Below are 13,484 nucleotides of genomic sequence, written 5' to 3' on the forward strand. Positions count from 1 at the left end.
ATGTGTCCAAGTACTCAATTAGGACCTTGGATATTCAAATACCCAATCTTAATGCTATCCAACATCAAATTCTGAAACTTTCTCTCTACTGAAAACATTCATGAATCAAGCGTTCCATCATTCGTTCCATCATTTTGTTGAGATAGACGTTGCTTTTGTCTTATTATGCTTTGCAATCAACCAAATACCTTGCGAGTGTTCTTCAAGTTGTCAATTACCTCCTCATCCTTAACCAGCTCCCAAAGCTCGTCGATACGTTGAACAATCCATGGCTCCAAGGGACCGCCCTCGAGTTCTTTCATTGTGTCGGCCAATTGGTCTGAGGTTGAAGCACCGATAATCATCTCATCGCCTGAATGGCTCTTGAGACCAGAGTGATGTCTCACCCATCTATATGCCAGGCCAGCTCGGCTAATGCCTGACTTCTCAGACAATGCTCCAAACTCTCCAAGCATCTTCATGTATGACGGCTTATAGAAGAGACCACGTGAAAATTTACCAGTCGCCGTGTCGGGATTCCAGCTCCCCAGGCCCTGTTCGATGTACTCTGGAGTCTTGGCTAGGAAGCCGCCTGCCATGGGGGAATATGCCTGGATGGAATATCCAAGCTTCCGGAGCATAGGAAACAGCTCAGTTTCATGGTGACGAGCAGCAAGGCTATAACTGGTTTGGAAAACACTCGGCAACACATAGCCCTTTGACTTGGCAATGTCGTAGATGCTGAGGATCTGCTCGCGACTAAAGTTGGAGATGCCGAACCTCTCAAAGCTTCCCTTTTCATAGAGCTTCTGAATGGCTTCCATTTGCTTCTCAAACGAGACAGTTTCATCAGCTCCGTGAAGGAGGTACGTTCGCACCTAGAAGAGATATCAGAAATCTAGAAGCCAGAAAGAAGTACTTGGGAGGTTGGCTATACTCTTTGAGTCTGCAGTGCCGCCAAACTCTGTTCGGCCGACTCTTCAATCTTGTCCGCAAAGCCACTTGCAAAGCCCGTTGGCGCCTTGGTATCAACAGAAAACTCTGGACCCAAGTGTACGCTTCCAATAGCCAACTCTGATGCTCCACCTCCCTGTCCAAATGCCTTAGTATCTCTTCCTAACATACCGACAAGTAGATGAGTCCAAGTTAGGACCTTACATATAATCTAGCCGTGTCTAGAATTGAAATGTTGTGAGTACGCATGATGGAAATGATGCTTTGTAGCTTGGCTTCATCGCTTGGGATCCAGGTATGAGTCCCCACAGACAAGGTGATAGGTGAGTTTTCAGACATGTGGAATCAAAAGTAGGTAATTTTCAGAGAGGGAGGGTGCTATCTATTTGACAGTTGAGAGAAGATTGTGAATGATGCTGGTAACAATTGCAACACAGGTGCTATTGGGAATATAAATAGTGATTCCGGACAAGAGAGGGACATTTTGGTTGGAAATCAAGAACAATCAAATCGTCACGGTTTGCGAGCAGCGTCACCACCAGGCTGGCCATCACAAATCCTTTCCAACTGAAAGCTGCGGGGGATTTCCCCCTTCCAATTGAGAGCTGCGGGAGGTTTCCCACCGGCCGTGGCTTAGACACGAAAGGCAGTGGAAGCGGGAAAAGTACCGTGGCGGCCCCACGCCGCCGCTCTCCACCGTACGGCGGGCGGGCTTATAAATGAAGCCCGCAATCAACGCAAAGGCGCAGCTCCTTGCCATCAGGGTAGAATGGAGCGCGAGGCCGAGGCGAAGAGTACTGGTATATACAAGGCAATATACCTAACAGGTTTCTTGAAAGGCGTCACCTTCATTTCCATCTCATGCTTCGTAGTTGACGAGACCGGTTATTTATTGAAATCAACATTGGTACCCAATTTTAGAAACTATTTCGTCATGTTTGTTTGCTGAGAGCCAGCTCTTCGTCAGGGTTACAGGCCAAACCGAAGCCGCCTTGTCAAAAGTTGCCAGATGAAGATAATGACAAATTGTTACCCATATATGGGATATCGAGAGGTTTTTGCACTTATTTGCATCCTTCATTTGCCATGTAGAGATTTCCGTAGCCGAAAATGCATTGTTCGCCGAGTAAGCTTTTCACACTTCATCTAGCAGGCGGATGCGTCCGATAACTCGCCTTGCTTGCCTTGTTTCGTTGAGGAAGCAGGTAGATGACTCGATATCGAGCCTTCGGAATCCCACGTAGTACACGTTTCTTTCCTTCCGTCTGTTCGCACTCAAACGTGGCTGATTGTCTCACACGGCATGATGGTTAAGATGTAACACCAGCTGCTGCTACAAGGGAACGAGCCTGCTCCTAGCGAGCCAGTAAGAGAAGCCCAACAATTCTTGAATCTCCTCCTCAGACGACTGGCGTGAAACACTATGACCGGAAGCCTCAGGTGAGAAGTCGGCAAGGACAGATTTGTCGGAAAACAAGAGTGACAATTGAATGCATCATTGTCTCGCTTGCTAATAGCGCCAAGATCTTAGATCAGGATGCCAAGATCTGTAGCCTGCGCAACTCACTGGCTGGCATTCGAGTTACTCGAGCCGCCTGTGAAACTGCTAGGCCAAATGCTTATATGACGAGAATGCGAGCTCAATAATCAGGTATCCAATAATTAACGGCCTGATAGGGATATGATATTCAGCTTATCATTAAAAGCCCAGCGTCAAGATGTACATCCGGACATTACGATGCCAATCGATGGTGGAGAGCCGTAATGTAATACACCGTCTCGGTTGCGGAATGTTTGTCTAGACACAGCACCACTATCAGATTGCCTCGGTACGACATGCCAAGATACTCCATGCCACTTGGCAAAACGAGCAATCCTAAGCGGTAGCAAATGGAGATCCGTTTTCTTGTCGCAGTACTAAGTCAGACCTGAATAGCTCGGCAGACGCCAATCTCCGTTAATCGATCGAAGGAGCACCGTAGGATCACCTGAGTCGCCGACTAACATCTTTGTGCCACGTATGGTGTACAGATGCGTGACTTGAAGCCTTCTGGAAAAGGGGGGATGGGAGAAAAGTCTTCCGATGTGAGGATATATCGGTAACCACCAAGCACACGTTGTTAGCCTCTTGTAGAAAACAGAATGCGCCTCGTGGACGCGCATCCATAAGAGTCTCTAGGCGCTCCAGCCGTCAAATTGGAGGAGACACAGATAAGCCTGGCTGCTTGCAAGTAAGGAAGCCGATTGCTGCCATGAATCACAGCTAACCAGGTGAGACAGACTTAGATGAAAGATTGCCCCCTTACTCTATACAACGTGTACTTATCTGCCGTCTTATTAGTTTGCATCACGGGAATCGCGTGGCTTGGCGCTTCTTCCCTCTCACAGGATGAAAGACACACGGCCATATCCATCACGAATCAAATACTGATACACTCGAACCGGTAAACTAAGTCGGCCTCTTGGGTAGTAAGACGGAGAATCCATCAGATGACAAAATGGACGTCTGGTGTATCCACTGAACTGCTAGTTTCGAGCACGACGCATCTCAAAACTGTGATACCTATCTTTAGATGATAGTGTGGGTCGAATCTATGTCGATCAAGCAGGCTCCAGAATGCCAGCCGTTTTCAAAAAGGGCACAGGCAAACAGGTAATCTTCAGTTAGAAGATGTTCATCTCATAGCCCATCCCTGGTGTTCTTGGCGGTCGTCTTGGCGATGCTACTTGCCGGCTGGAGTGGTGGACCATGTCTTAAATTCGTAAGTCTGCCCAGACGGAAGGCGAATCGCCCTTCTCAGGAGTCGTAGGATGGAGGATTTTACTCGTACCAAAAAAAAAAAAAAAGAAAGAAAGAAAAAATCCATGATTTAAGCCTCTGAAACAAGAGTCAATGCCCACAGGATGTCTTGGAGCCAAGCCGAGCATCAAATATGGCACTGGTGGTGAGAAGTGTGGTGCGGCCAATTAAGCATACTTTTGAATGCCGCGAATGGGAGCCACGCAAACAGTACCACGCGTATTAGTGGGAGCACTACGGAGTACAACTAGAGGCAACAGCAGCACTCAGATGGTTGTAGCAATCTTTCATGATGATCCATGCAGGGACAACTTGTCGAGCCTCATCCCTGTCCCCTTCAACGTAAGTCGACAGCAGATGGGATAATCTCCCCTTTAAACGATGAGTGGAGAGTGATAATCCTCGGTTCAAAGAAGAACCAAGTGCCCAGCTTGCCCAGTTTGGGCCATTGCTGAGCGCCGATATCGCGATGTAGGGTCGCTGTTGCTTTTGATGAAATGCGAAAGGGGAAAACGTCCACGGTATATTTGAGTCTCCACCAAGCAAATGGTACCTGAAATGGGAGCCCCTTGGGGGCACATCGTTATAGAAGCGGGCAAGCTTCCGAAATAGTGTGGAGTCCTCGGCATCTTCTCCATCTTCTCCGTACTGCAAACCTGAAATTAATTGCGCAAACATTGGAGCCCTCGTTTTTTTTTTCGTTCGCGATTCGAAGTGTATCGCATAGCACGATATCAATGAGAAGAGAAAAGCATTGAGAAATGATGTACTCAGCCGTCGCCTCTTAAAGATGTGTGTAATAGCCAATAATAAGAAAGGAGGGGGCAGAAACACGAAAATACGAGTAGAACATCAATCGTCTGACGAGATGCTTCTGTATCCCAGAATGATACCTGTTTCTCTGTACAGAGTACTAGGTACATGTTAGTCTCGGCCATGTTGCGCGATAAGAAGAGTACTGGTGGATGCCGAATCATTTTGACGAGGAAGAATTAGTCAGTGGATAACCGCCAGGGTAGCTTAAAGTCTTTGTCTAAGACTTATCGTCCTTAATCCAAACAACTCTAAATCCAGTGGCACCCAAAAGCCAATTGGAGGGGAACAGGAGGATCAAGAGGCCCCTCTCCGCTGCATTCCAAGGAATCATCGCGTTGTACTCTGTACGAAGCATCTGGAGCTGTTTCAGGCAGAGAGGAGCTTCATGGTTGCGCTCGCCTTGTCCATGGTCAGGTAGATGATGCCAGTCCTTCAGCTTGGCTTGGTCGATGATCGTAGGGATATGCCAACGTGATTGACTTTTTCTCTTACTGCTCTGCCTCATCCCATCGTGGCTTGCACTATCGCCGATCCGTTCAACGGGTGAATCTGGGAGAGCATGAACTATGACGCCGCTGCCAGTGCGGCCGAACGTAGCGCTACATTTCGTAACAGCGCATCATGAAAAACCAAGGCAGCCTGACTCGTCCCTTGGTATACGAGTAGAGTTCTATCTCTGTACTCCATATTGATGCATGATATCAGTATAGGCACGTCAATTGCCTAATGTTGAGAACTGCGCGGGAAAAAAAAAATCCAGAGAGGCGCGAAAAGCGCGGCCTTGGCTCATCGCTTCTTAATACCGTCTGTTACCGAATGGACGCCTGGCATATCTAGGCTAGCTTGGGGATGTTTCCTTGCCTGCTTTGCTGGAGGCGCTTTTTGGTGCCGATTGAGCCGGCCATATCCAATAGAGATGTACAGAGCATGGACTTCAACGTTGGCAGTCCGAACTTGTACAAGCACATGCGTCAATGGCCGGCAAGTGAAAGGGCTTTAAGGAATAGCGTTATTTGCCGTTGGGTGGAGGCAAAGGCACCGCTTTGCAGACGATGCAATATGAAGAGGACTGAAGGAAACCAGGCGGCCTAAACTTGGCGAGCTGGCCGGCTAGCTGCTGGCTTGCTGCACTTTGATCCATTCTCGGTGATCCGCTTATAATCCATTGCCGCTCCCACGGGGGCATCAATTGAAGCGGAGCATTATTGCTGCTCCTAGGACCCCGTGTACATACAATGTCTGGACGCCGTGTTCTGTTCCCGGTAGTTTTTCTCCGTACTCGGTACAAGCATCGAGCGAGTGGAAGCACAGCAATCAATGCATAGACCCAAGTATGCTGTACCTTGCAGTACTGAGAATCCGATGGCAAGCGTCATTTTCGCTTCTTGCCGACGGGTCCCCCCATTACGGGACATGGATCTTTATAGGTCGAATATGATGATGCTCGTGACTCGTTGCTGCTTGAACCAAAGTGCTATTATTAAATCTTCTCATCCTTGGCCATTCTGAGACCCTGCGTTGGATACGATGCCCATTCGTCGAGCGTCTTATTACTGGATCCCTTGTCAATCCTGCTTGACCTGGGGTTGCAATTTTGCTGCTTCGGCTTTTGCTCCTACGGATGGTTTCCAGCGACCAGATAGGCTCTGCGGCCGACTGGATCGGAGAAGGGGGAAAGGGGGTCCGACCAGGGGTGATTAGCAGGTCGTGGTTAGCTGCTGGGATTACCTGCAGCCGTACTGTACATACTTGTACAAGCAAGTGCTGCTGCCATAGAAGCGCCCCATGCGCCTCTCTTTTTCAAATATGCTTGGTGGCATGCGGTGGCATGTGAGGCGCACCGTGCTCCTGCAGCAGTCAAAGCATGAAACGACGGTTGGCCGGCTTCAAGAAGATGACCACAGATAATCAGGAGCTTGAATTGGTTCTAGCGCTGAATGCCTTGTCTTGTGAACTGGCCGAGAAAAGTGACTGTTTCGAGGTGCACATGTGTGATTAGAGAGGCGAATTTGATTATAGCAGGAGAAGCCCAGTGGCTTCAAGAAGCGTCAGCTAGTTATAGGAGCACCAAGTAGCAATTGAGTAGAAGTAAATTTCAGTAGCAAGGTAACGCTGCTGCCATTGTGTATTCCTCATTGCTTTAGTACATATAATGGGCATATCCGACATGGTGGCTTGCTGTTGGTATCTCGGAAGGGGGCAAGACCATTGATGAATCACCTGTACGGCACCCGGAGTAGCATAAATAGCGAGGCCGATGGCGAGCTGACACTGGACACGGGGACGGTGCACCGGCGCCGAAAGGGGATCCAGCGCGCGTTGCTGTGAAAGCATGATGTGCCTGCACTCCTTACCTGCACAGTACATGTAAGCTAGAGTGGCTGCAAATCAAAAGTACTGATGGTGCTTGCAAGGACAAGTACTTCGTACCTATGCTCGTAAGCTGTCAGATGGCTTGAAATCGAGCTGTGAGCCCTGGCTCGCCTGGGATGGCACTGGGGAGAATCGAAGCGTTATGTCGATCCCTTGGCTGATGCCGTCAGAAGGGGTAACGGAGAGCGATCGGTGAAATTCCACACGATTGCCAGTGCTGAGAAGAATCAATCATCAGAGCGACCTATTCCATGTCTGTGCCGTTTTGATTGTGCCAAGGAGGGCCTTATTGCAAATCGAGGCGAGCAAATGTTCCTGTAGGATGGGCAAAGCCCATACAGAGTCCTGGATTCCAGGATTCCATGCGTATATTTGCCGCGAGCCGTGATGTTGGGACACACAAGGGTATTCCGCGTACCGTACGGTGCACTCCGTACTCCGTACAGGTACCAGTAATACCTGTATCAGGCAGATCAGCACCAACAAACAATCAATACGGAGTACAGTGCGCTACTTCGTATCCAGACCTCCATTCATAACGCCAAGCGGCGATCAAATATGCCTTCTTTGGGCCGGGCTCACAGAACCTGTTGCTGGGGGTTCACTAAGAGTAGTAGTAGGTGTTAGCACGGAATAGCCAGCACTTGGAGATATGTGCCAAGGCTCGACGACCCAAGCGAAAGATGGTGGTTGGTGAAGGGGACATTGAAGCGAGACAGAACGGAGAATGGAAGCCCTACTGGACTGCGAATAGCGCAGCGATACGCGCGCACCCCCAGCAGGGGAAGAGAGAGAGAGAGAGAAAGAGAGAGCATCGCCGTCATAGGCTAAGCTGACGAATAGAGATGCGGATATGAGGTCAGGTCGGTCGCCCAGTTTGGAGTCGTGGTTGTATTGGTGTGCAGATGATGAAGACTGGAAGAGGAGAAAATCTGGAGAGATGCATACGAATACATGTACCTTAGTATTCTGCAGCTGCAGCCTTCCAAGGTTCTTCAGCTTCTTGATACAGAGCAGGTGCATTTGCGAGCACCTGCACATTTCTCTCCTAAGCACTTGGCCGCATACAGGTAGGTACCTCGTACTTGCTCTACAGTGAACTTGAATCAAATTGATTGATCAAACACCTAAGGCATCTCGCAAGGTACCTACCAGGTGATTAATGGGAATGGTCTATTAGAGGAGGGTACGTGGTAATAGAATAGCCTCGAATATCTAGGTTGTAAATACCCAAAGTGAGAACTTTTCTAATTTCTTTTTGTGTGAGGGTTTGATTCGAAAATAGACCAAGGCATGGCATTAAACTACCCACTGCGGTTAGAATTGCATTTTTCATGTTTGGAGGTGCGCAGGTCTTACCTGGGTAGTATTTTGAGTCCTCAGGGAGCGAAGAGCGAAGCGAAGCGAAACTTGGCGCCGATGATGGTACGTACCGAGTACACGTACTGCATGTAGTGCAGCTCCGCGTTTCCCACATTATGCCAGGGCATGCTGCATGTTCAAGCTTCATAACTTGCTTGAGCGATGCTTCGTAGCATGTACAAAGACATCTAGGTCGACGCACGCCGAGACTCTGTTGGGCTCGTGGAAACTCACAGTTCTCGGCGTGGTATACAAGCACGTACATTTACCCGGCCTCGTCAATTGGAGCCTATAACACCTAAACCCCCAGGTCGTACGTACCCAAGGTGCTGATAAGATGAAACGAACATCGTCCACGCTGCTCTGGACTGTACAGCACACTGAATCAGGTGCCTTGCTTGGCCCTTGTGGCACAACTTTCTGTGCACGCAAAAGATTCAATACCCTCATGCTAAGGAACTTGTAAGTCAAGCGTTGCGCCTAGGCCAGATTGCCATGGTGCTAACGGCCTTGGCATCGAACACAAGGGACGACGAGCCGGGTACGTACTTTGTGCGTTGTATCCTGTACGGGGGCGAGGTCCTCTGTACCGTGTACTTGTACCTCGACACTCTCTCTGCACACTCCGCGGATGCTCCCCTTCACCCCCTCTGGATTGGCTTCTAGAGTCGCCTCGATTTGGACATTGTCCATTGTTTTTTATTAAATGCCTCCACCTCCCACGCTTTTGACCACTTCTCTCTCTTCTTGTCTTGGCTGAAGAGAGGCGAATAACGAGGGAAAGATTCTCCACACTTTAGTTTCCTCTCTATCTTGTTCTCTACTCAGGCTTTTTTAATTCTCCTTCTCTTTCTTGATTCACCAGTTCTGCCTCAAACCTTCATACATATCTTACTCACTTATACTTTCATGGCCGTTATCACCACCAAGGCCAACATATAAAAGCCTCTGCCTATCCACTTCTTTCATATCGACGCCGAGACTCAACTTAGCATCTCATCACCTTCACCGACTTGATCCACGCAACATACTGTACAGCTCTCCAAGCATCGGCTTACAGCCCACCTCGATTTAAAAGCCTCGGTGGGGACACTTTGCCGCTGCGAAAAAGCCCGCTATACAACCGACGCATTAACGCGTAAAGGCCAAAGAGGAAAATCGCATATTCAATTATTGGCAATAAACGAAGCAAACGGGAGAAGAAAAACAGATTGAGGGAGTGGGAATGGGAACAAGAACAGGGCCTGAGATTCAACGCTCCGATAACGCTAAACTCTACAATCACCGCCACCGGCTTGAAACGAAACTTTGACGTCGCCATCTCCAACCTAGCAATAGGGTTTCAAGGTTATTCTTTTCTGGGGCACTTCTACCGCGGCCAACCCCCCGTCTTCGACTTCTCTTCCTTTGGTGTCCAAAAACCAACACAAGATTTACCCGTGGAAATCAAAGGCTACTCCACGGCAGAAAACCACCGTTTCGGCAACACCGCGGACTTGAATCTTTTCGTCATCGCAGCCCGAGCCTGTTTGCTGCTGAGTGGTTAAATCGCCAGCCCAATTACGTCGCAGTCCCGCCCCAGAGATCCCTCCCAGCAGGATCGTCCCCCGAATCGAACGCTTCTAGAGAAGCATCAGCAGGATCCTGATTCGACTCCCAAGACAGCGCCTAGACGCTAGCCAAGCACACCAGACGCACCTTTTTCGATTCGAGGCACAAGCGGCGCCTTACGATTACGCACAGGTGCTGTACCACCGCTTGCTCGCTTCCAGAACAGTGGAGCTCGAGACAATCCTGGACCCTCCAGCTGCCAAACCAACCGCTAGAGCTATGGCGCTTTCAGCAGGTCCGGGGATGCTGGTTCCTACAGCTTCAGCGCCAGTAGCGCCGCCAGCAGCACCCCAGCCAATTCCGGCTCCAGACAGTGAGTGACTTATTTGCATTTGATCCATTCTGTTCCCTTAGATAAGCCTGGATGCATTGATTTCAATGGCGATTTCTGCTATTTCCCTTTTTTGTCTCTCTTGTTTCCCCCTCCTCTTCCCTCCATTCAAAAAGAGGTTTCTGTGGCACCCGCAAACGCCTCTTTCTGCGCTGCAGGATTTTCTCTTGGCGCGCATATCGTCTCTTCAACACCACCATTTGCGCCTCCTGCTGAATAATTCGCTCCAACATTCCACCATTTGTTTACACTCTTGATACCTATATACCTATGTCATCTTATACTCTTGCCTTGCCTATTCCCTACTTCCCTTGAGCAAGCCGGCTTGATTTTTACTTTTATTTTCTTATTTATTATTATTATCTTCTTCTTCTTTCTTAGACTTCCTTCTTCTTTCTCTTACTAACCGCGATCTGCAACTGCTCCCAGAGAACAATTGCGCGCAATCCCTTCAATACTCCTCTGATACCACCAGCTACTCCAACGCCAGTTCGCCTCCCCGCCAAGCGCCAATCGATCTCCCAGATCCAATCCTCGAGGGTGACGAGACGGAAAGCGAGGGTCCCATTGAGCCAGTTACACCTACAAGCGGCCGCCAATCGCAAGATTTTACCTCGCTGAGGAATGCGCATGACCAGGATCAGGACGACCGCAGCAGTTTCATCACACAGTCAGACCAAGCTTTGCATCAGCAGCACCCTGCCGGCGCCGTCACATCTGCAGGCAAGGCCGCTATCCTCTCTTCGTCTTCGCGCAAAACTGCGACAGTCGCAGCCTCTGTTGCGCCCTTGAACTCGATCCCAACTCTGAGACCGACCTCTAGACCAACTTCCAGACCAACCTCTAGACCGACCTCCAGCAGCCTCCTCTCCCCTACATCCGTACCACCTGTCTCAGTTTCAAAGCCAGGCACGGCTTCTTCTGAGCTTGCACGCAGCATCAGCAATAGCAACAAGTCTCTTGTAGATCTGACCCCCACGTCGAGCCGACCTTCTTTTCAAGAACTCCCCCCACCAGCGCAACGCTCGGGTCGACTTTCAACTACCAGTATCAGAAGCACAATGACGAATTTCTTTCGCCGCCCCGGCGCGCAAGACGCCCCGGTCTTTGAATCCGGATCGCCTACGCCCTCGGAGTCTTCCTATCTGCAACGACCCCCTACAGGCGGCGCCCGCCCAACTACTCGCTCAAGCCGCTTCTCTTTTACAAGATCGTCTAATACGACTACTCGGTCTAACTCGCCTCCATCTCCCGGGGCACCGCCTCTCGAAATGGTGCAGGCAGATAAGGTGTCTCTTGATGAGGCCGATCTCAAGAAGAAGAATCGTGCATCAACCGGATTTAGCCTGCGGGGGCGAGCCGTCAACTTTGTCGGCACGACCGTCGGCCGTACTGCTGGGCGCCCTCCTAACAAAGCGTCGCGCCGAGCCAACAGCTTTGACGCTGGAAACCGTGGGCCGGTTCCTCATCCGCACGCCAAGATCAATGCCGGAGACCAGACGTATCCTCCCGAGCGACAGCCCTGGGCGATGCCCCCCGATGCCGGAACTGGCGCCAAGGCACGTCGCATGAGTTTGAGCCTACCCGACGATTTCAATGTGGATGTCGCGGTACTGCAGGATGAATTCGAGTACCAGAGCAAGCTTTTGGGCCGACATGGTAAGCATCTTGGAAAGGGCGCCGCTTCCAAAGTCTCTCTCATGGTGCGCAAGGGCTTCCCCACCGAAATGTATGCCGTCAAGGAGTTCCGAGGCAAGTCAGGCCGGGAGAGCAAGGAAGACTACGACAAGAAGATCAAGTCGGAATTCAGCATCGGAAAAAGCCTACACCATCCCAACATTGTCGAGACGATCCGACTCTGCTCAGATCACGGACGCTGGAACCACGTTATGGAATACTGCTCCGAGGGTGACCTTTTCAGCCTTGTGCAGAAGGGCCATCTGAAGGGCGAGGCTAAGCTTAAGGACCGCCTATGCCTCTTCAAGCAGCTCATCCAGGGCGTCAACTATCTCCATGCCAACGGCATCGCCCATCGTGACATCAAGCTCGAGAATCTGCTCATCACAAAGGACAGCAAGCTGAAAATCACCGATTTTGGCGTTTCTGAGGTCTTTTGCGGCACCCACCCAGGCCTTCGCGAATCTGGCGGCCAATGTGGTAAGAACATGGGCGAGATCCGGCTCTGCCGCCCGGGCATTTGTGGCAGCGAGCCCTATATTGCGCCTGAAGTCCTGTTGAAGAATGCAGACTACGACCCGCGAGCCTTGGACGTGTGGAGCGCGGCCATTGTTATGATCTACATGACGTTTGGCGGTGCCATTTGGTCCAGGGCTGAAGCCGGCAACCTGCACTACGACAAGCTAGTGACGGGCTGGAATAAGTGGAACAAGAAGCACGAGGAAGAAAAAGACGCTGTCATCACGGACACGGACTATCCCAACTGCTACGCTCTCGATGTCGGCGTTAACCCTCCGGCCCTGCGACGCATTCTGCTGCAGATGCTCAACCCTAATCCCAACAGCCGTATCAGCGTCTACGAGGTCATCACCAATCGATGGGTCAAGAATATTGAGTGTTGCCAACTCGAGTCGTACGATGATCCCAAGGTTGTGATCGATGTGACCAAGAAGGATTACGGCGGCAAGGGCGGGAGCAAGATCTTCTGTCATAACCATCTTCCACCAAAGTCTCACGGCTCTCACTCGTTGGGCAAGATGCCTGGTCAACCTGGCTACTAAGCCACTGTTCGCCAGAAATCCGCCATATATCAACCATCTTACTCCCGAACCTCGTTTGTTTTCCTCATATTTTTAATTCATAGAATCAAGAGTGGGGCGAAGTGGCTTTTTTTCTTTCTTTTTTACCCTCAACATTTTCGCGACTCTTTCTGAACGGACTCATAATAACCTCTCTGGTTTTATACATCGCGGTCTACTATTCTGTTTTTCTTTTCGGTGGTTGTTTTCTATGGGTCGGTGCATTATTCAGGTGGGAATAAGAGCCGTCATCACACGCATTGGAGTTGGAGCAAAGAGCCGAACGACCCAAAGACGGAGAGTCAGCCCGGCAGGCGTTCTATTGGAGGTTGAATATTGTCCTTTTTTTTTTCTATTTCCCCCTCAGTATTTCACGAGACTCACCGCCTTGCCTTTTCACACTTGGATGGCTGGTCGGGTTTCTGCGCAAATACGGCATTTTATTACAGAGCATATATGGGATTTGAGATCGTTAGTCGATCCAGCCCTTTTCTTCTTCCCT

The 13,484-nt window shown here is 50.1% G+C and overlaps 2 protein-coding genes across 2 annotated transcripts; one reads left to right on the forward strand and one right to left on the reverse strand.

Annotated features, from left to right (window-relative positions):
* Positions 1–54: 54 nt before the first annotated feature.
* Positions 55–1,377, reverse strand: V8C40DRAFT_181143 (NADP-dependent oxidoreductase domain-containing protein). The gene is made up of 3 exons (XM_083211727.1): positions 1,138–1,377; positions 917–1,069; positions 55–857 (listed from the first exon to the last, which is right to left on the reverse strand). The coding sequence occupies exons 1-3, from the start codon at positions 1,270–1,272 to the stop codon at positions 177–179; spliced, it is 969 nt and encodes a 322-aa protein (XP_083075803.1). The 5' UTR covers positions 1,273–1,377; the 3' UTR covers positions 55–176.
* Positions 1,378–9,860: 8,483 nt separating this feature from the next.
* V8C40DRAFT_181261 (kinase-like domain-containing protein) lies at positions 9,861–13,079 on the forward strand. Its single transcript, XM_083211730.1, has 2 exons — positions 9,861–10,208; positions 10,656–13,079. Exons 1-2 carry the CDS (start codon positions 10,115–10,117, stop codon positions 12,962–12,964), a joined length of 2,403 nt encoding a protein of 800 aa, XP_083075804.1. The 5' UTR covers positions 9,861–10,114; the 3' UTR covers positions 12,965–13,079.
* Positions 13,080–13,484: the final 405 nt, after the last annotated feature.

Source organism: Trichoderma camerunense (assembly GCF_050948025.1).
Source record: "Trichoderma camerunense strain CBS 138272 chromosome Unknown V8C40scaffold_5, whole genome shotgun sequence".
Taxonomy (NCBI): Eukaryota; Fungi; Ascomycota; class Sordariomycetes; order Hypocreales; family Hypocreaceae; genus Trichoderma; species Trichoderma camerunense.

What these genes read in the sequence shown, in the direction of transcription:
- V8C40DRAFT_181143 (XM_083211727.1), bottom strand. Translation starts at nt 1,272, where the DNA reads ATGTCTGAAAACTCACCTATCACCTTGTCTGTGGGGACTCATACCTGG. An exon ending in TAGACACGGCTAGATTATAT is followed by an intron (nt 1,070 to 1,137) that starts GTAAGGTCCTAA and finishes GCATTTGGACAG; the next exon opens with GGAGGTGGAGCATCAGAGTT. An exon ending in CGGCACTGCAGACTCAAAGA is followed by an intron (nt 858 to 916) that starts GTATAGCCAACC and finishes TATCTCTTCTAG; the next exon opens with GTGCGAACGTACCTCCTTCA.
- V8C40DRAFT_181261 (XM_083211730.1), top strand. Translation starts at nt 10,115, where the DNA reads ATGGCGCTTTCAGCAGGTCCGGGGATGCTGGTTCCTACAGCTTCAGCG. An exon ending in GCCAATTCCGGCTCCAGACA is followed by an intron (nt 10,209 to 10,655) that starts GTGAGTGACTTA and finishes AACTGCTCCCAG; the next exon opens with AGAACAATTGCGCGCAATCC.